This window comes from Heliangelus exortis, chromosome 3 (genome assembly GCF_036169615.1).
Source record: "Heliangelus exortis chromosome 3, bHelExo1.hap1, whole genome shotgun sequence".
In the NCBI taxonomy this organism is placed as follows: Eukaryota; Metazoa; Chordata; class Aves; order Apodiformes; family Trochilidae; genus Heliangelus; species Heliangelus exortis.
This window is the reverse complement of record NC_092424.1, coordinates 113,915,270-113,935,440: the sequence shown is the minus strand read 5'-3', so window position 1 is coordinate 113,935,440 and position 20,171 is coordinate 113,915,270. Positions and strand designations below refer to the sequence as shown.

General features: G+C 53.1%; 3 protein-coding genes across 6 annotated transcripts in view; 1 reads left to right on the top strand and 2 right to left on the bottom strand.

Annotated features, from left to right (window-relative positions):
- Nucleotides 1-553: 553 nt before the first annotated feature.
- Nucleotides 554-9,742, bottom strand: CENPO (centromere protein O). The gene is made up of 8 exons (XM_071742265.1): nucleotides 9,669-9,742; nucleotides 8,733-8,941; nucleotides 8,112-8,207; nucleotides 7,078-7,241; nucleotides 5,964-6,075; nucleotides 4,158-4,417; nucleotides 2,614-2,785; nucleotides 554-1,302 (listed from the first exon to the last, which is right to left on the bottom strand). The coding sequence occupies exons 2-8, from the start codon at nucleotides 8,761-8,763 to the stop codon at nucleotides 1,190-1,192; spliced, it is 948 nt and encodes a 315-aa protein (XP_071598366.1). The 5' UTR covers nucleotides 8,764-8,941; nucleotides 9,669-9,742; the 3' UTR covers nucleotides 554-1,189.
- A 63-nt stretch (nucleotides 9,743-9,805) lies between these two features.
- PTRHD1 (peptidyl-tRNA hydrolase domain containing 1) lies at nucleotides 9,806-11,975 on the top strand. The gene is made up of 2 exons (XM_071742267.1): nucleotides 9,806-10,087; nucleotides 11,597-11,975. Exons 1-2 carry the CDS (start codon nucleotides 9,821-9,823, stop codon nucleotides 11,765-11,767), a joined length of 438 nt encoding a protein of 145 aa, XP_071598368.1. The 5' UTR covers nucleotides 9,806-9,820; the 3' UTR covers nucleotides 11,768-11,975.
- A 4,625-nt stretch (nucleotides 11,976-16,600) lies between these two features.
- The window catches only part of NCOA1 (nuclear receptor coactivator 1), a 215,416-nt gene continuing 211,845 nt past the window's right edge, over nucleotides 16,601-20,171 (bottom strand). Inside the window, exons 20-23 of one of the 4 annotated variants that reach the window (XM_071742272.1) lie at nucleotides 19,770-19,953; nucleotides 18,136-18,225; nucleotides 17,130-17,186; nucleotides 16,789-17,015 (exon numbers count right to left, since the gene is read on the bottom strand). In XM_071742272.1, coding sequence (XP_071598373.1) covers nucleotides 17,142-17,186; nucleotides 18,136-18,225; nucleotides 19,770-19,953 — 319 coding nt within the window. In that variant the 3' untranslated portion in view covers nucleotides 16,789-17,015; nucleotides 17,130-17,141. Of the gene's footprint in view, nucleotides 17,016-17,129; nucleotides 17,187-18,135; nucleotides 18,226-19,769; nucleotides 19,954-20,171 lie in introns of all 4 variants that reach the window. The other 3 variants (XM_071742273.1, XM_071742271.1, XM_071742270.1) reach the window with 3 other exon arrangements.

Here is a 20,171-nt window from a genome sequence, read left to right as displayed (position 1 = left end):
CCCTTCTTCCTTGGGAGCAGAGCCCGACCCCCCCTGGCTCCAACCTCCTCTCAGGGGCTTGCAGAGAGCCACAAGGTCTCCCCTCAGCCTCCTCTGCTCCAGGATCAGCTCCCCCACTTATTTTGATGCTGCACAAGTGGCACCAGCAGCAGGCAGCCCAAATCCCAGGCCCCTCCACCCACCAGTGGGTGAACACTCACCCCACAGCTGCCCCAGCAGCCATCAGATCTCCTAAAGCAGCTCCAGGCAGAGGTGTCAGCTTGGGCAGCCTTCTCCAGGAGGAGCTCTGAACAGCAGGGGCAGGAACCCTACCTGGAGCCAGGACACTGAAAAAGGGAGCTTACACTTCACCAGGTTGTCCAGTTCAACCTGGACAAAGATTAGAGAAAGAAATAAAAACGTTTTACAGTGCTTTCCCTGTTCTGTGTCACCCCTGGGCGTGGCATCAATGTGAGCAGGAGAAAATCCTGTCATTTAAATCCCCTTCTACTAAACATGAGGCTAAAGACAATCAATAGAAGAATTGAAAAAAAACCCAAACACCACCACATGGTCACTAAGGGAGAGCTTTTATTATCAAGTTTAAAAAATGGTTACAAACCAGCAAGTTTTTAAAGATCTGATCCAGACATTAAGCAGGACAGGACACCAGCAAAGCTGCCCCATGCCTGAAGAAGAGGAAACACCTCCTGGAAAGCTGCTGCTGGTCTGAAATATTCTGGAAATTTTCTTCTTTGTGCTAATGGGGGGGTTAACACCACCCATGTGAGGGCCCAGGCTCTGCTGACAATAATGAAACCTCAGCTGTGTCCCCTTCCAGCTTCTAAACCCAAGGTTTTCCTGGCTGCAGGAAGCAGGGCAGAGATTAATTTACTGATTCCCCACTTTTTGAGGTGGGCTGGAGGAGAGCAGGGTGCTGATCCACAGGACACTGACACCAAAACACCAAGATCTTGATGTTTTAATAGCACTCTGATTCCAACTGTGAGATGTTTCCTGCAGATGTGAAGTCCCCACACACACAAAAAAAAACCCCAAACCACAAAAACCACCTGAAAAGTCTCAAGGAAACGTTGTCCCCAAACCATTGCTCCTCAGGGTGGAGTTCCCAGGGAAGTCCAGGGAAAAGGTTTGGGTTTGGAGCTCAATCCCCTGCAGGCTGGAGAGTGTGGGTGCCAGGCAGGGGGGCTCAGGGTGCTCCCTGGGTGCTGAGGAGGGAGGGGAAGGCTTTGTGCAGGGCCACACGGCGCAGAAGGTCTGAGTGAGCTGCTGCTGTCTCTGCCAGAGAGGTGGGAGAGTCCTCTGGGGGGGGGAAAGGGGATGGATCAGTGAGGAAAAAAGAAGAAAATAATTAAAAAAAAAAAAAAAAAAATCTTGCCAGCATAAAGCTCTTTGGTTCTCATTCTTCCCTTGTCCCCAGGGAGCTTTTCGCTCACCCTCACCAGTTTTGTTCCTCAAAACCCCTCTGGAACAGAACCACAGAATGGGTTTGGGTGGAAAAAACCTTCAAGATCATCCAGTCCAACCCTTCCCCCAGCAGTGCCAGGGCCCCCCTTGCCCCATGTCCCTGATCCCCACATCCCCAGGGCTTTCTCTGAAACCCCTCCAGGCATGATGGGGACTCCAGCCCTGCCCTGGGCAGCCTGGGCCAGGCCCTGACAACCCTTTCCAGGGAGAAATTCTTCCCCAGCTCCAACCTAAACCTCCCCTGGCACCACTTGACTTGTGCCAAAAGTTCCTCTTCTCCCATCCCTTGTTCCTTGGGAGCAGAGCCCGACCCCCCCTGGCTCCAACCTCCTCTCAGGGGCTTGCAGAGGGCTGTGGGGGGAGCACAGGAGCCCTAAGAATCACACAGTGCTGGAAACGTGGGAGCTGCAGCCACCCACTTGCTCTTTCAGCTCAGAAGCTGCTGCAATTCGTGAGCAAAGCTGCAAGGAAAAAGAGGGAGGGAATCTCCAGCTTCACCACAAGCCAAAGAGCTCGCAGGAGACCCCGGGTGGTGGCAGAGGGAGAGTCTTGGTTCTGGTTGCTCTGCTCAGAGCTCCACCTAGCAGCAGCTTGGTCTGCAGCCCAGCCAGAAAGGTGAGAGGGACACGGAGCAGCTGGGAGCATGAGGGGACAGACAGGGAAAGGATTCCTCAGCCCAGTCTGGCATTTGGTTGCCCAAGGAAGCTGTGGCTGCCCCATCCCTGGCAGTGTCTCAGCCCAGGTTGGATGGGGCTTGGAGCCCCCTGGGCTGGGGGAGGGGTCCCTGACCATGGCAGGGGGTGGAATGAGGTGACCTTTAGGGTCCCTTCCCCCCCAAACCACTCTGGGATCCCCTGGCAGCTGCTGGAGGGGGTGATGCTCCCCCAGGCTGTGGGACCCCACATCATCAACTCACAAACTGGGTTGGAAGGATCTTAAGAAATCATCTGATCCCACCCCAAAGGAGAAATCCATGGGGCTTGGAGCACCCTGGGCTGGGGAAGGGGTCCCTGCCCATGGCAGTGGCACTGGGTGGGCTTTTAGGTCAGTTCCAACCTAAACCAATCTGTGATTCTATGAAGTGCAGAAGCCCAGAGCAGCCCTGCCCACACCTCCTGCCCCCCAGAGAGCCCTTCATCCACTTACCTGTGGAGGAAATGGTGACTTGGGTGGGGAGCCTGGAGCAGAGGTCACCATAGAGCAGCCTGGCACTGAGCTGAAAGGGCTGCTTGTCAATCAACACCTTGTAATTAAAGACCAGCAAGTTACACAAGGAGTTCCTCTGCATGGTTCCCACTATTTGGTCTGAAAAGTGTTCCTGGAAGGACCAAGACAGGAAAGTTAGGAAGGGAGCCCACTGGTGTGGGACTGGGAGCTCAATGGGTGCAGCATCCAGCTCAGGGTGCTCCAGGGGCTCTGGGGTGCCTGGACATCCAGCAGGGCTTGGGTGGGGAAGACTTAAATGAACAAATCATGGAGACACAGGAGGGGATCTTTCAAAGGCTTTCCAGGGAGAAATTCTTCCCCAGCTCCAACCTAAACCTCCCCTGGCACCACTTGACTTGTGCCAAAAGTTCCTCTTCTCCCATCCCTTGTTCCTTGGGAGCAGAGCCCGACCCCCCCTGGCTCCAACCTCCTCTCAGGGGCTTGCAGAGAGCCACAAGGTCTCCCCTCAGCCTCCTCTGCTCCAGGATCAGCACCCACAGCTCCCTCAGATGCTCCTCACAACTTCTCCAGACCCTTCCCCAGCTCCATTCCCTTCTCTGGACACTCTCCAGCCCCTCAATGTCTTTCTGCTCCCGAGAGGCCCAAACCAACACAAAGTGCTCTAAAAAATTCCTAAACCAAGAACTGTCAGTGCTCCACGTGAAGAAAACTGCCAAGAGCCCCCCGAGCACTCCAGAGCTTTGGAACCCCTTGGAACATCCCAGGGAAGGGGAGAGGGCAGAGGGAAGGGGCAGAGGGAAGGGGCAGAGGGAAGGGGCAGAGGGAAGGGGCAGAGGGAAGGGGCAGAGGGAAGGGGCAGAGGGAAGGGGCAGAGGGAAGGGGCAGAGGGAAGGGGCAGAGGGAAGGGGCAGAGGGAAGGGGCAGAGGGAAGGGGCAGAGGGAAGGGGCAGAGGGAAGGGGCAGAGGGAAGGGGCAGAGGGAAGGGGCAGAGGGAAGGGGCAGAGGGAAGGGGCAGAGGGAAGGGGCAGAGGGAAGGGGCAGAGGGAAGGGGCAGAGGGAAGGGGCAGAGGGAAGGGGCAGAGGGAAGGGGCAGAGGGAAGGGGCAGAGGGAAGGGGCAGAGGGAAGGGGCAGAGGGAAGGGGCAGAGGGAAGGGGCAGAGGGAAGGGGCAGAGGGAAGGGGCAGAGGGAAGGGGCAGAGGGAAGGGGCAGAGGGAAGGGGCAGAGGGAAGGGGCAGAGGGAAGGGGCAGAGGGAAGGGGCAGAGGGAAGGGGCAGAGGGAAGGGGCAGAGGGAAGGGGCAGAGGGAAGGGCAGAGGGAAGGGCAGAGGGAAGGGCAGAGGGAAGGGCAGAGGGAAGGGCAGAGGGAAGGGCAGAGGGAAGGGCAGAGGGAAGGGCAGAGGGAAGGGCAGAGGGAAGGGGAGAAGGAAGGGGAGAAGGAAGGGGAGAAGGAAGGGAAAAAGGAAGGGAAAAAGGAAGGGAAAAAGGAAGGGAAAAAGGAAGAGCATTGCTGTGGTCAGTGGTACCTGGAGCTGCTCTGCCTGGTGCCTCCTCCCCACATAAGCATTGAGGTGGTCGGAGAGGAGGGCCAGGAAGCGCCTGATGTCCGTCTGCAGGAATTTCTTGGAAATCTGCTCCAGAGGGATGAAGGTGGGGATGGAGTGGCGGTGAATCCGTACTGCTGGCTTGGTCAGCAGGTCCAGGTAGTAGAAATCCAAGTAGGTGCCCTCGTAAGCTGTGCTGATGCAGAAACACACTCCCTGCTTGGTCAGCTTCCCACTGATCCCTTGAGGGGGCAGAGAGAAAGGTGAGGGACACCCTGAGGCATCACAGAGCTCAGGAGGGGCTGAAGCTTCTCCCTCCCCAGCTCAGGGAGCTCCCTCGGAGGTTTAAAGAGTTTAGGGACATAAAACACAGGGATTTTTTAAATAAGGGGTCTCTAATGAGTTCAAGCAGCTTAATGGTAGCTTGAATTCCTAATGATTTGAGTGACACTGCTTCCAAACACAGATCCTGACTCCCAGGTGACAGGGAGAACCTGGATGCAGGAAGGGGAAGGTGGATTGCCCCAAGGAGAGAGGCAGGGATGCTCCTGGAGGGGCTCAGCCCACCTGCACCAAGGCAGGACTCACACCCTCACCCTGGCTGGAGGGAGAGAGGAAAGGAGATTCCTGTTGGTGTCCTGGTTTGGGGCAGGATAAAGGGGATTTTCTGTCCTGTCCTTTTGCTTCCAGCTCAGTCTCTTGTCAGGAGCTGCACTTGCTGAAATGAACAGCAAGTTTCTCAGGCAGTGGCTGCTGCTGGGACTGATCCCACTCCATGGTTATAGTTACAGCAGAACCAAGGAACTGCTCAGCTCTGAGCAACATTTTGCCCTCCAGAAGGAGAAAAGGAGTAAAAAGGTCCCACCTGGAACCCTCCCTTAGGGAGGATCAGACAAGAGAAATGACCAGAATTGGCCAAACAGAGGATTCCATCCCATACACCTCATCCTCAGGAGAAATTTGAGGGATCACCAGGGTCAAACCCCTTCCTGCTTCCCCTTCTTCCCCTCTCCCTGTTTGTTTTGGCATCCTGGGAGGATTCCATCCCTTCCTCTGCCTGTGCTCCTGATCCATCCCAGCCTGAATCTGTGTGTTCCTGCCTCCAGCTCCCAACTGCTGCTGACCCCAGGATTCCAGCCTGGACTTTCCCAGGGCTGCCCTGCAGCCTCAGTGGGGATGGGAGAGTTATTGGGGAGAGGGGGGAGGAACCTGGGATCCATTTTCCTGTCTATTTGTATAGATTTACTCATTTTTTTCCTTTTTATCATTCCTGTTCCATTCAAGCTGTGTAGTTTAGTTCCCAACCCATCAGTCTCTCTCCCTTCTTCTCTCTCCTTTCTTTATCAGGGGGGAGAGAGAGATTAATAGACAGCATTATTTGGTTTAATTTATTAAACCAAATGTTATTGGGTTTAATTGCTGGGCCAGTGTTAAACCCTGACAGTTGGGAATATAAAGAAAGGCACAATAAATAGTTCAGGAGCAGATGAAAAGAGGGTGGCTGAGCTCAAAAGCCACACTTGGAAAACCCAGATTTAACTGTCCAGTACCCAAATATTTCATTTATAAGGTTGTTAAACATTTCCTAGAAATCTAGACCTTATCTTAAATCACACAGTTTGGTAAATAACAGTGCCCAGGACACCCCATTTCCAGGTTACTGCTCATCCAGTATCTTCAGGCTCCAAAGACAGCAGCAGTGTTAACAGGGAGGTTACACTGCACCTCAGGCTCTGCTCCCAAAATTTAGCACCCCCAAAAATGCCTTTTTGGGAGTGGAGGCCTTACCTGTGAGGTAAAAGAGCTGCAGCATGGACTTGAGGCTTTTTATCTTCCACTCTAACACAGCCCGAGCACTGGGCTGGGCTGGAGCTGAGGCAGCTCCTCCCTTCCCAGGTTGCTACCAAAAGGAGAAAAAAGGAGGTCAGGAATTGCTGACACAAAGGTGTCACCTGCAGGCTAAGGGGAAATATCAAATTGGTTCTGAGATGGTGTTTCAAGCAGGAGAAGGGGGAAAAAGAAGCAGGAGAAGGGGGAAAAAGAAGCAGGAGAAGGGGGAAAAGGAAGCAGGAGAAGGGGGAAAAGGAAGCAGGAGAAGGGGGAAAAGGAAGCAGGAGAAGGGGGAAAAGGAAGCAGGAGAAGGGGGAAAAGGAAGCAGGAGAAGGGGGAAAAGGAAGCAGGAGAAGGGGGAAAAGGAAGCAGGAGAAGGGGGAAAAGGAAGCAGGAGAAGGGGGAAAAGGAAGCAGGAGAAGGGGGAAAAGGAAGCAGGAGAAGGGGGAAAAGGAAGCAGGAGAGGGGGGAAAAGGAAGCAGGGGAGGGGGGAAAAGGAAGCAGGGGAGGGGGGAAAAGGAAGCAGGGGAGGGGGGAAAAGGAAGCAGGGGAGGGGGGAAAAGGAAGCAGGGGAGGGGGGAAAAGGAAGCAGGGGAGGGGGGAAAAGGAAGCAGGGGAGGGGGGAAAAGGAAGCAGGGGAGGGGGGAAAAGGAAGCAGGGGAGGGGGGAAAAGGAAGCAGGGGAGGGGGGAAAAGGAAGCAGGGGAGGGGGGAAAAGGAAGCAGGGGAGGGGGGAAAAGGAGCAGGAGAGGGGGGAAAAGGAAGCAGGGGAGGGGGGAAAAGGAAGCAGGGGAGGGGGGAAAAGGAAGCAGGGGAGGGGGGAAAAGGAAGCAGGGGAGGGGGGAAAAGGAAGCAGGGGAGGGGGGAAAAGGGTTCAGGAAGAGCCAAGCAAATAGACCCAGAAGTTCTGGAGTGCTTAGTCCTGAAAGCAGAGGGCAGCAGCACTGTGTGTCACTTAAAAAGGGACAATGAAGAAGAAAAGAAGCTGACTCTGTCTGAATGAGCTCAGCAAATCCACCCCAAGAGCAGGAGCAGGGTGAAATGCAGGGCCAGCTCCACCTGCCCTTCCTCACCTCCTGCTGCTCCACTTTTTCCCTCAGCTGATCCCTCTGGAGCCTCAGCTCCTGCACTCTGCTCTTCAGCCTGCTCAGCTTCTTCTCCTGCTGCTCTGCTGCTTCTTCCTTCATGGCTGCTTCATGAGCCTGTTTCTCCAGCATCTCCAGGTGGGCAAACAGCCCTGCCAGGGAAAGCACCACATGCTCCAAAATCCACATTTTAGGGATTAGGAGCTAACCCAGCAGTGCCAGGGCCCCCCCTGCCCCATGTCCCTCATCCCCACATCCCCAGGGCTTTCTCTGAAACCCCTCCAGGCATGATGGGGACTCCAGCCCTGCCCTGGGCAGCCTGGGCCAGGCCCTGACAACCCTTTCCAGGGAGAAATTCTTCCCCAGCTCCAACCTAAACCTCCCCTGGCACCACTTGACTTGTGCCAAAAGTTCCTCTTCTCCCATCCCTTGTTCCTTGGGAGCAGAGCCCGACCCCCCCTGGCTCCAACCTCCTCTCAGGGGCTTGCAGAGAGCCACAAGGTCTCCCCTCAGCCTCCTCTGCTCCAGGATCAGCACCCACAGCTCCCTCAGATGCTCCTCACAACTTCTCCACACCCTTCTCCAGCTTCTCCAGACCCTCCTCCTTACTCTCCAGCCCCTTCCCTCCATGTTCTCCAGAATCTCCTTCTTACTCTCCAGACCTTCTCCCTGTTCTCCAGACCCCTCTCCATGTTCTCCAGACCTTTCTTCTTATTCTCCATCCCCTTCTTTGTCTTCTCCATCCCCTCCTCCTTCCTCTCCATCCCCTTCTCCATCTTCTCCAGCCCCTTCCCCAGCTCCATTCCCTTCTCTGGACACTCTCCAGCCCCTCAATGTCTTTCTGCTCCTGAGAGGCCCAAACCAACACAAAGTGCTCTAAAAAATTCCTAAACCAAGAACTGTCAGTGCTCCACATGAAGAAAACTGCCAAGAGCCCCCCGAGCACTCCAGAGCTTTGGAACCCCTTGGAACATCCCAGGGAAGGGAAAGGGAAGGAACAGCACTGCTGTGGTCCCTGGTACCTGGAGCTGCTCTGCCTGGTGCCTCCTCCCCACGTAAGCACTGAGGTGGTTGGACAAGAAGCTCCTGATGTTCCTCTGGAAGTGCTTCTTGGAGATCTGCTCCAAAGGAATGAGGATGGGGATGAGTGGGGTTGAATCTGCTGCCTTGGGTCCAGGTAGTGGAAACCCAAATATTCTCTAGACCCTTCTCCAATTTCTCCAGGCCCTTCTCCTTGTTCTCCAAACCCTTCTCCATGTTTTCCATCCCCTCCTCACAACTTCTCCAGTCCCTTCTCCATCTTCTCCAGCCCCTTCCCCAGCTCCATTCCCTTCTCTGGACACTCTCCAGCCCCTCAATCTCCTTCTGCTCCTGAGGGCCCCAGAACTGACCCCAGGATTGGGGGTGCAGCCTCAGCAGTGCCCAGCACAGGGGCACCATCCCTTCCCTTCTCTGCCCACCCCATTCCTGACCCAAGCCAGGATTCTGGTGGCCACCTTGGCCACCTGGGCACACTCTGCCTCATCTCCAGCTGCTGTTGCCCAACTCCCCCAGCTCCTTTCCCACCAGGCACTTTCCAGCTGCTCTGCCCCAAGCCTGGAGCTCTGCCTGGGGTTGGGGTGACCCAAGGGCAGGACCCTTACCATCTGGTGAACTTTCTTTCTCTTCCTCCATCTTCTCTCCCCACTCTCCTGCAGCAGAACAGACCTCAGACCTCAGCCCTCTCTGGCCAGGCTGCAGCCAGAGCTCTTCCTCAAGAAGCTCTTCCTCTTCCTCCTGCTGCTGCAACTGGACTCTGAACAGCACCAAGGGAAGGTCCAGCAGCCAGGATGTCCAGGGACAATCCCACAGGCTGAAATGACACGTTATTACCCCACCACGTCCTAGAAGCCACCATTTCACACCAGTCCCTCGAGGGAAAGCCCTGGAACATTCACCATGGCCAGGATTCAGCAGCCTTCACCAGCAGAATGGGCTGGGAGGGGTGACAGGGAGGCACCCAGGGCTCCCTCCACATGGATGGGGTGAAATGGGTCCCCCAGGGACCCTGCCAGAGGGGGACAAGAAGAAAGGGAAGGGGGCAGCTGAGGGTCCCCACATCAGGGGGGCTGAGGGGATCCCAGTGAGAGGGACAGGGATAAAGGGGGAGCTGGGGGGACCCCACCAATGGGGACAAGGACGAGAGGGGGGGATTTGGGCAGCCAGGAGCCCCTCACCAGGGTGGGCTAAGGGGGACAGGGACAAGGGAGGAACTTCTGGGGAGAGGAGGGTCCCTCACCAGAGGGCTGACGGGGGTCCCCACACCAGGGGGGCTGAGGGGGAACGAGGGGGGAGCTGGGGGTCCCCATACCAAGGGGGCTGAGGGGGGAGCTGGGGCCTCGATAGCAAAGGGGCCCCGCTAAGGGGAGCCATGGCCGGGGGGAGAGCCGAGGGGTCCCCATCAGGGGGGTGAAGGGGAGAGGGACAAAAGGGAAGCGGGACAGCCACAGACCCCTCCCCAGGGGGGCCGAGGGGACCCCACAAAGGGGTGCAAAAAGCCGGACTTCCCCCCCTCAGCTCCCCAGCGGCTCCGCACTCACCAGCGCAAACGAAGCTCAAACTGCGCGCCTCAAAACCGCCGGAATGACGTCACCGATGACGCAATTTTCCCGTCCCCTTCCTCCCTCCCTCGCTCGCTTGCCGTACAACAAAATGGCGGCGCCAGCAGCGGGGCTGCGAGGCGCCTCTACGCATGCGCAGCCCGCGCCTCCCGGCGCTGCCGCCGTACGGCAACATGGCGGCGCCCGCAGCACCGGGGGCGGCGGCGGCGGCGGCATCGCTGGTGCAGTACGTGGTAATGCGGGGGGACCTGATCCGCCCGCCTGGATCGTGGCCGCTGGGAGCGGTGGTGGCTCAGGGCTGTCACGCCGCCCTGGCTGCCGTCCATGCGCACCGCCAGCACCCCGAGACCCGCGGCTATCTGGAGCTGGGCGGCGCCATGCGCACCGTGGTGCTGGAGGTGGGCGGTGCCGCGGGGCATGCCGGGAGCAGAGCCCTGAGGGGAGGCGCCCGGGCGCCATTTTGAGGCGGGTTTGGAGCAGCCCTGAGGGGGTCCCGGGAGGACCGGGGGTCTTGTGGGGGGGCTGGGGGTGCTTTGCCTTGCTTTGTCTTTCCTCTCACTCTCGGCTTGTCCTCACGGTCCGGGATGCCCGCCTTATCCAGAGAGGGGATTCTCGGAGGGTCGGTGGTTGCTGTGGCACCGAGGCCTCTGCTCCCCGAGGGGTGGTTGCTCCTCATGAGGCTCTGTAAGCACCCATGAGGGGGAACTGGGGGCGGCTCATGTGTGGACATAGAGTTATAGAGTCGTATCATATAATTATAGAATGGTTTGGGGTGGAAGGAACCTTAAAGCCCATTCAGTGCCACCCCTGCCATGGTCAGGGACTCCTCTTTAACTCTTCCCTCACTAGCCCCTGCTCTCAGCTTAGTGCAAATCATGGCCCAAGGGCTCTGCAAACTGCCCAGATCAGGAAACCTCACCTCAGGGATACCTTGAATGAGAGCTGGTGGCTTCATAGAGTCTTAGGCTCATCAGACAGTTGGGGGGGGAAGGGACCTTAAAGCTCCCCCAGTGCCCCCCCTGCCATGGTCAGGGACCCCTCCCCCAGCCCAGGGGGCTCCAAGCCCCATCCAACCTGGGCTGAGACACTGCCAGGGATGGGGCAGCCACAGCTTCCTTGGGCAACCTGGGCAACCAGGGGCTCAGCACCCTCACCCCAAGCAATTTCTCCCTCCCATCTCAGCCCCAGCTCCCCTCTCCCACCTCCAAACCCTTCCCCCTTGTCCTATCCCACTCCAGCCCAGCCAGGACATCACCTTATTCCAGGCCACCACTAACCCATGGCCCACACCTGAGAATCACAGAATGCTCATGGCTGGAAAGGACCTCTGAGATCACCAAGTCCAACCAAACAATTTCTCCCTCCCTCCCTCCCTCCCTGCCCAAGATCTCCTCTCCATCTCCCCTCTCCCAGCTGCAAACCCTTCCCCCTCGCAGGCTCCCATCCCTCCAGGCCCTTGTCCCAAGTCCCTCCCCAGCTTTCCTGGAGCCCCTTCAGGCACTGGAAGGTGCTCTAAGGTCTCCCCGTTGCAGCCTTCTCTTCTCCAGCCTCAACACCCCCAACTCTGAACAACTCCAACATGGGGCTGGGCAGAGCTGGTTGCCTTAGCTTGCTGCACCAGGCAAGCTTAACAGGGACAAAAATAAAACCAAACCCAAAACAAGCCAAACCACTGAGTTTTTTAAAGCTTACAACCTGTGTTCGCTCACACCCCCCAACTCCTACCCCAGAGGGTGGTGTAGCCATGGCCTGTAAGTTTAAAATGCCCAATTTTTGGGGAATTGGGGATTGCCCATCCTAACCCCTCATTCCTGGGCAGGTGGCCATCATCCCCAGCACCAGCTGTCTTGCTTTGCCTCCTCTCCATGGCTCTCCCAGCCCTCACAGGGAATGTTTTCTCTCCCCAGGCTCCAGATGAGGCAGCCCTGGCCACGCTGGCAGAGACCCTGAGACAAAACAGCATCGACCACCAAGTGTGGACTGAGCAACCTGAGAATGTGGCCACCTGCCTGGCACTCAGGCCCTACCCCAAGGAACAAGTGCATCAGTACCTGAAGAAATTTAAGTTGCTGAAGTGAGCAGGGGCAGCTCTTTCTGGGCCAGAGCTGATTTCAGCCCTGAGCAGAGCAGAGCAGACACCCAGAGGAAAGCTGCTGTGTTTTGGGGGAGCTCCAGTGGAAATGCTCAGCAGCAGGGTGTCTTCTCCTGGTGTGGTTACAGCAGTTACACAGTGAGAAAACTTTCCTTTGGTGGGGAGGGATTAAAAGTTACTCTGTGCTGAAAGTGGCCACGTGTTGTACTGCTCTGTTGTCAGCCTGCCTGCCTCTTCCTGAGAAAACCAGAAAATTTCTAGGTTCTGTAGTGAGAGGATAAGGCAAAATGAGTTAAAACTTAGGAGAGGGGAGATTGAGGTTGGACATTACTGATTTTAATTAGAGGGTGGTGAAACACTGGAACAGGTTGCCCAAGAACATCCCTGGCAGTGTCTCAGCCCAGGTTGGATGGGGCTTGGAGCCCCCTGGGCTGGGGGAGGGGTCCCTGACCATGGCAGGGGGTGGAATGAGGTGACTTTAGGGTCCCTTCCAACCCAACCCATTCTCTGATTCTATGTCCAGGACACTGATCTTTTAACACCACCAACCTGCTCTGCCCTGCAGCCACACAAATGGGCCAAATTACAGCATTTTGGGGCTTTTTCTTGCCAGCTGAGGACAAGCACTCTTGCCCTGCTGTGTGGAGTGGGAGAGCTCTGAGCCCCTTGGGCAGAACCAGAGGGTAACACTGAGCTGTGTTCAGTTCTGGGCCCCTCACTACAAGAAGGACACGGAGCTGCTGGGAGGTGTCCAGAGGAGAACAACCAAGTGGGGAGGGACCTTGAGAAGAAGTTCTGTGAGGGAACTGAGGAAAATGGGAATGTTCAGGTTGGAGAGGAGGAGACTGAAGGGAGAGCTGCTTGCCCTGTGCAAGGAGGTTGTAGGGAGGTGGGTGCTGAGCTCTTCTCTCCAGTGACCAATGCCAGGAGCAGAGGAGATGGGAGGGAGAAATTCTTTAATTTCGATTCTTAAAGTAAAAATAATTCTTTTAGAATTTTTTAATTTACAGGGAGGCTGAGCACCTCCCTGGGAAGCCAGGCTGAGGGCTTGGGGTTGTTCAGCCTGGAGAAGAGGAGGCTGAGAGCTGCTTGCCCTGAGCAGCTCCCTGCAAGGAGGTTGTAGGGAGGTGGGTGCTGAGCTCTTCTCTCCAGTGACCAATGCCAGGAGCAGAGGAGATGGCCTGAAGTTGCCCCAGGGGAGGGGAGAGCAGAGCTGAGGAAGGATTTCTGTCCTGGAACAGCTGCCCAGGGAGGTGCTGGAGTCCCCAGCCCTGAAGGGATGTGTGGAGGAGGCACTTCAGGACACACCATAGTGAGATATTTTATTTTATTTTATTTTATTTTGAGGAGGGATGTTGACACACAGATACAGGGATCTTAGAGGGCTTTTCTAACCATGATTTTCTGTGTGATCTTGTGATTAATCAGGAATTGATCCCTAGGCTGGGGCTTGTGCTGAGGCTGAGGGCAATGGGAAAGTTGAGTTTGGAGGAGGCTGAGAGCTGCTTGCCCTGAGCAGCTCCCTGCAAGGAGGTTGTAGGGAGGTGGGTGCTGAGCTCTTCTCTCCAGTGACCAATGCCAGGAGCAGAGGAGATGGAAGGGAGAAATTCTTTAATTTAGATTCTTAAAATAAAAATAATTCTTTTAGAATTCCTTAATTTACAGGGTGGCTGAGCAGCTCCCTGGGAAGCCAGGCTGAGGGCTTGGGGTTGTTCAGCCTGGAGAAGAGGAGGCTCCCAGGTGAGCTCAGAGCAACCTCCCAATATCTGAAGGGGCTCCAAGAAAGCTGGGGGAGGGCTTTGGACACGGGGGGGTAGGGAGAGGACAAGGGAAATGGGTTAAAACTGGAAGAGAGGAGATTGAGGTTGGACATGAGGAAGAAATTCTTGAATTTGAGGGTGGGGAGAGACTGGAACAGGTTGCCCAAGGAAGCTGTGGCTGCCCCATCCCTGGCAGTGTCTCAGCCCAGGTTGGATGGGGCTTGGAGCCCCCTGGGCTGGGGGAGGGGTCCCTGACCATGCAGGGGGTTGGAACTGGATGAGCTTTAAGGTCCCTTCCAACCCAAACCTTTTTTTTCTCGGAAACCAGCGAGTTCGAGCAGCGCTGTCACTGCTGACACTGAACAGCAGACGGCAGCATCGGCCGCCCCGTCCTGTTCGAACCAAAAGTTACCAAAACTCTGCGTTGTCAGCTAAAAGTGCAGCTTCCCCACCTCTCCTCATCCTGCCCGGGCTCTTCATGCTGCTGTCACTCCTTGTCTCTTCCATCCCCCCTCCTTTTTTAGTTTTTCAGAGGTGAAGCTGCCTCCAATCTGTTTTATACTTTAATTAAAAACCAAACCCCACCCTGGTTGGCATCAGCTCTGCTCCCCTTATCCCAGGACCCCCACCCCCCACTCCAGCAGTGAATTCAGTGACTAATAACCCCCTCCCCATTATATCTTTATATTTTCTCTACAGCACTTCAGGATTTAAGTTTTTTTTTCCACCAAAAGTCTGATTTCCAGCTCCATGGAGAGGCTCCTGACATCCCCATCAGCACAGAAGCAACCAAACCATAACAGGCAACTCCAGTTCTTTTTGTTTGGTCGGGTTTTTGTTTTTTTTTTTCTTTTTTTGGGTCATTTCTTAAACTCCTGCAAATGTCACTCAACAAAGGTACAAGGTTTTCCACACACCAGGGCAAGTTTAAAAAAAATAAAAATAATATAAGGGGGAAAAAATAAAATAAGGGGGGGAAAATAAAAATAATCCCCCTCCCTCCCTCTGCCCACCCACCATCTTCTTGTAAAAGTCCATGGTGAATATTAAAAGCCACCCCTGAATCAAGAGAAGAAAACAAATTTATACAGAATTATTTACAGTGACAGGCTTGAGGGGGACAAAAAAAAAAAAAAAAAAAAAAGCTATCTCCCAACAGAGACTTCAATTATTATTATTATTTTATTATTATTATTTTAAATAGTTTAAGCTACCTCAGCTGTTAAACACAATCAAAGCAGAAAGAACCGACTGCTTAATTTTATTTAATATTTAATCAGAAAATTTTTATCTACAATAATTGACAGACCCCTCCCCCCATCCTTCCCCCTAAAAATTATTGCAGTTTTTTTCCCAAACTGTTCTTTTTTGTCCTTTTTTTTGTCTTTTTTGTCGTTTTTTTTTTTTTTTCCTCCTCCTGTTGTAATATACACATTAAAGCCCCCCCTCCCCATTTCACTCGGAGGCCTGAAACCAGCATAAAACATGGAAAAAAAAAAAAAAAAAAAAAAAAAGTGGGTCAAAATACTCTGGGTTTTCTTTTGTTTGGTTTTTTTTTTGTTTGGTTTTTTTTTTTTTTTCTTTTTCTCTTCTTTTTGTTTTTTTTTTCCTCCTTTTTCTTTAAAACAAACTCACGATCGCTAGAAAAAGCTGATTGTACGCACAAGCGGGCTGGGGCGGAGGGGAAGGGAAGGGGTTTTTGTTGAAGAGTGAAGAAAATACAAATAAAACCCAAATAAAAACGGCTTTTCCCGTTTTTTTTTTTTTTTTTTTTCAATCCAGCAGCGCCGATCCCCTTCCGTGCCCCGCGCCGAGACGTGATCAGTGACAGATCCAGCTGAAACTGAGATTGCTCTTCCTCCTCCTCCTCTTCCTCCTCCTCCTGCCGCCGCCGCAGTCCTCCCCCTCCCCGAGAAACTCTGCCTCCGGATGAAGAAGCCAGCGAAATGGTTACAAAAATAAGAATCATCTGTAATTTTGGCTCGAGAAAAAAAAAAAAAACAACCGACTGTCCCGCCTCGTCGCTTCGCCGACGTCCAAGGCTTGTTTTTATTTTTTTTTTTTAAAAAGCAAACAAAAAATAACAAACAAAACCAAACCAAAAAAACAAAAAACCAAACAAATAAAAACAAAAAAAAGGGAAAAAGTTAAAAAAAAAAAAGGGGGGGGGGGGAAGGGAAAAAAAAACCGGGAAAAAAGTGGGAAAAAAAAACTGGAAAAAAGGGGGGAAGTAAAAGGGGGGAAAGAAGAAGAAGAAAAGGTGAGAAGAGTAAGAAGAAAAAATAAGGGGGGAGTAAAAAAAATAAGAGGGGAAAGCAAGAAGAAAAAAAATAAGGGGGGAAGTAAGAAAATAAGGGGGGAGTAAGAGGAAAAATAAGGGGGGGAGGTAAGAAAGAAAATAAGGGGGGAGGTAAAAAAAATAAGAGGGAAAAGCAAGAAGAAAGAAAAAATAATGGAAGTAAGAAAATAAGGGGGGAAGTAAGAGGAAAAAATAAGGGGGGAAGTAGGAAAATAAGGGGGAGAGTAGGAGGAAAAAATAAGGGGGGGAAGTAAGAAAGAAAATAAGGGGGGAAGTAAAAAAATAAGGGAAAAGCAAGAAGCAAGAAGAAAATAAGGGGGGAATTAGAAAAATAAGAGGGAAAAGCAAGAAGCAAGAAAAAAAATAAGGGGGGAAGTAAGATGAAAAAATAATGGGGAAGTAAGAAAAAAATAAAGGGGGAAAGTAAAATAAGAGGGGAAAGCAAGAAAAAAAATAAGGGGGGAAGTAAGAGGAAAAAATAAGGGGGGAGTAAGAAAAAAATAAGGGGGGAGAGAAGAAAGAAGAGGAGAAAGAAAGGAAAAAATGGGGGAAAAAGGAAAAATAAGGGGGAAGTAAGAAGAAAGAAAAAGAAAGGGAGGGAAATAAGAAGGAAAAGGAGGGAAGTAAGAAAGAAAAAATAAGGGGGATAAAAAATAACAGGGGAAAAAAATACGGAGGAAAAAAAAAAACCCCAACCCCCCTTCCCAAATAAAACAAACAAACAAAAACCCCTTTTTTTTTTTTTTTTTTTTTTTTTTTGCTCCAAACACTACGAGCTGAAGAATGGCTGCGGGTTGAGATATCAAAAATCTCAGAAAAATATATAATATATATATTTATATATCTCTGTACGTCTTCTTATTTTTAAATTTCACATTCCTCGCCGGAGCGATTTTATGGTTTTTTTTTTTTGGTTTTTTTTTTTTTTTTTTTCCGTGTGTGTGGTTTTTTTTTTTTTTTTGTTTTTAATGTGTGGTTTTTTTTGTGGGTTTTTTTTTTTTCTGTTTTTATTCAGTCAGTAGCTGCTGAAGAAGGCTCTTCTGCTGGCCCGGAGGCGGCGGCGGCCCGGCGGCGTTTTTCGGGGTACCCAAAGGAGCCGTGGGGTTGAGGTAGGGATCTCCTACCAGATTCACTGTACACTGCACGTCGGCAAAGACCTGAACCTGTTGTACCTGCTGGGACACAAAAGAGAAAAAAAAAAAAGAAAAAAAAAGAGAGGAGGGATTTAGCGAGGCCGGGGCAGGGGCGGGCGGAGGCGGAGCTGGGTACTACGGAGAGTGGAAACTCACTAGAGACTTCCTCTAGTCTGGAGCCACCCCAGAGAAGAACTCTTCTGTCTTCTTGTCCTACAAAAAGAAAACCGCTGCAACTCATTCGGCTCCGCGAGGTTGGGAATGTTGCTCATCCGTTTAAAAAAAAAAAAAAAAAAAAAAAAAGTGGAAAAAAAAAAAAAAAAAGGGAAAAAAAAAAAGGCGAAAAAAAAAAAAAAAAAAAAGAAAAAAAAATAGCGACAACCAAAAAGAAAAAAATTTAAAAATTGAGGGGGTAAACACCCCCATAAAAATAAATAATAATTTAAAAAAAAAAAACCAAAAAAACCGACCCCAGCCTGGCATCCCCCTGGGTGAAGGGAAGCCGTGGCGTGGCGTGGGGTGGCACTGGTGGTGAGCGAGGTCCAGCGTGGCTGTTGGAGCAAAACTTGAAGAGGTTTTGGTGTCTTGGCGGTGCTGCCAAACCCTCCGGGTTCTGCCAAACCCTCCAGGGTTTGTGCCTTGGGTTTGGTGGATGAGGTGGGCACGAAAGAGGTGGCTGGGTGGGCACCCTTTGGTTGTGGCTCAGTGCTCGGGTGCTGTCCCCAGAGCCTCCTCCCCCAGCCAGATTTCCTCTCCAGGTGGTGGTGGCCACTCTGGTGATGGCCAAGGCCTAGAAAGAAATGCTCCCTGCTTGCTGTCACCCCAAAGGGTGACACTGGTCCCAGTGAGGGGACATGAACACCAACACCCCATTTCTTTTTCCAGCTCGTTTTTGACACGTAGAGAGGGGTGGTTGGTGAGCAGCACTGGTGTGTGTGTGTGTGTGTGTGTGTCTGTGTGTGTGTCTGTGTGTGTCTGTGTGTGTCCCCAAGGACTGGCTGTCACCCAACGCTGCTGGGAACCACGGTGGCTTCAACCCAACCAGGGTTGGCCTTGGGGGAAACCCAAGAGTGCTGAGCTGGGAGGGCTGGGGCTGCTGATGGGGAGGAACCTGGCAAAGTCCTCGGGGTACCTGAGGTGTGCTTAGCAGTTTCTTACTGACCTGCGCCCCGTCTGCTTCTGTTTTCAGAAGGTCAGAGGAGGAAAGTTGGTTGCAGTAAAGGCCCGTGGGTCTCAGCGCTGGGTCACTGACCTGCCAAAAGCAAGATTCAGGCTCAGATGATGGCTCGTGGACACCAGATGGGCACACACCACCCTCCCAGGGTGAGTTTTTGGGGGGAGAGCAAGGGGATTGGTGCCACCATCTCCCCATAGAATCCTAGAACTATCTACTTGTCTGCAAATGCTCTAATCATTGCTAACAGCTGTAAAATTTCTCCGTCCTTCATATTTAACATGCAAAAGAGTAACTAGATTGCTTCTACCCTGTCATTCATCCATTATTACTCCATCATTTTCAAAGACCACTGCAGCATCCCAGAGCCTACAAGCTGAAATCCTCCAGCTCTCCCCACTCACATTATTCATGGCAGGGTGGGAAAGGGCCAGGGTTGAGCTGCAGACCCTTTCTGGAGATTAGGGAAGAATCTTTAATTGCAAGGAAGTTTTTTCATCTGCTGGAGAACTAAGGATGTGATGGGACCATAGAATAATTTGGGTTGGAAGGGACCTCTAAAGCTCACCCAGTCCAACCCCCTGCAGTATCAGGGACACCCTCACCCAGATCAGGGTGCTCAGAGCCTCCTCAAGCCTCACCTTGAACATAGAATCATAGAACTGGCTGGGTTGGAAGGGACCTCAGAGCTCATCAAGTCCAACCCTTGCTCCACTCCCCCCGTGGTTCCCAGCCCATGGCACTGAGTGCCACATCCAGGCTCTCTGGAAATATCTCCAGGGATGGAGAATCCACCCCTTCCCTGGGCAGCCCATTCCAATGCCTGATCACCCTCTCCAGAAAGAAATTCTTTCTAATGTCCAACCTAAACCTCCCCTGGCACAACTTGAGACCTCTTGTGCCCTCTTGTCTTGCTGAGAGTTGCCTGGGAAAAGAGCCCAACCCCCCCCGGCTCCAACCTCCTTTCAGGGAGTTGGAGAGAGTGATGAGGTCTCCCCTGAGCCTCCTCTTCTCCAGCCTCAACACCCCCAGCTCCCTCAGCCCTTCCTCACAGCACTTGTGCTGGATCCCTTCCCAGCCTCCTTGCTCTTCTCTGGACCTGCTCCAGCACCTCAAGCTCCTTCCTGAGCTGAGGGGCCCAGAACTGGACACAGGACTCAAGCTGTGGCCTCCCCAGGGCTGAGTGGTGAGGAGAGGAGATCTTGGGGAGGGGGGGAGGGAGAAATTCCTTGGGGTGAGGGTGCTGAGCCCCTGGTTGCCCAGGTTTCCCAGAGAACCTGTGGCTGCCCCATCCCTGGCAGTGTCTCAGCCCAGGTTGGATGGGGCTTGGAGCCCCCATGGGTTGGGGGAGGGGTCCCTGACCATGCAGGGGTTTGGAATTGGATGGTCTTTAAGGGCCAGTCTGGAATTCAGACCTTCCACCAACCCACCATGGAGGCTGGAGATGCTTGGCATGTTCCTACCCCCTGCAAGGACACCCAGGACACCCTGAAATGTTGGTGGCCTTGGACTGGCTATGCCAGATCTTTGGACACCGGTACCACCAGGACCAGAGAAGGAAATGCAGACCCCCTGGGAGCTGGCTGTCTATTCCAGGAGTTGGGAAATGGTGTGGGACTGACCTGCTCGGAGCACATGGAGTTCATCCCAGGCATCTGCAGGGAGTTCATCTGCATCTGTCCAGCCATGGGGTTCATGTTCTGGACGTTGGTGTTGCCTCCTGCCATGGAGACTGTGATGCTCATGTTGTTGTACATGCCCTGCTGAGCAGGTGCTGGCTGGCTCTGCCCTGCTTGGCTGAACACACTGGGAAGGAGAGGAGAAAGAAACATTACCTGGGGGGAGGTGGCACTGGGAGGCACCTCGAGGTGTGTGCTGGGTCCCTGAAATCATGGAATCATTAAGGTTGGAAAAGACCTCTAAGGTCATCGAGTCCAACACCACCACTCAACTAAACCATGTCCTGAATGCCACGTCTACACCTGCTCTGAACCCCTCCAGGCATGATGGGGACTCCAGCCCTG

Bases quoted from the DNA above. Each gene is read 5' to 3' on its own strand.
- PTRHD1 (XM_071742267.1), top strand. From the start codon at position 9,821: ATGCGCAGCCCGCGCCTCCCGGCGCTGCCGCCGTACGGCAACATGGCG. The intron at 10,088-11,596 runs GTGGGCGGTGCC...TTCTCTCCCCAG, and splicing joins TGCGCACCGTGGTGCTGGAG to GCTCCAGATGAGGCAGCCCT.
- CENPO (XM_071742265.1), bottom strand. From the start codon at position 8,763: ATGGAGGAAGAGAAAGAAAGTTCACCAGATG. The intron at 7,242-8,111 runs GTACCAGGGACC...TTTCCCTGGCAG, and splicing joins ACCAGGCAGAGCAGCTCCAG to GGCTGTTTGCCCACCTGGAG. The intron at 2,786-4,157 runs GTACCACTGACC...TGGTCCTTCCAG, and splicing joins ACCAGGCAGAGCAGCTCCAG to GAACACTTTTCAGACCAAAT.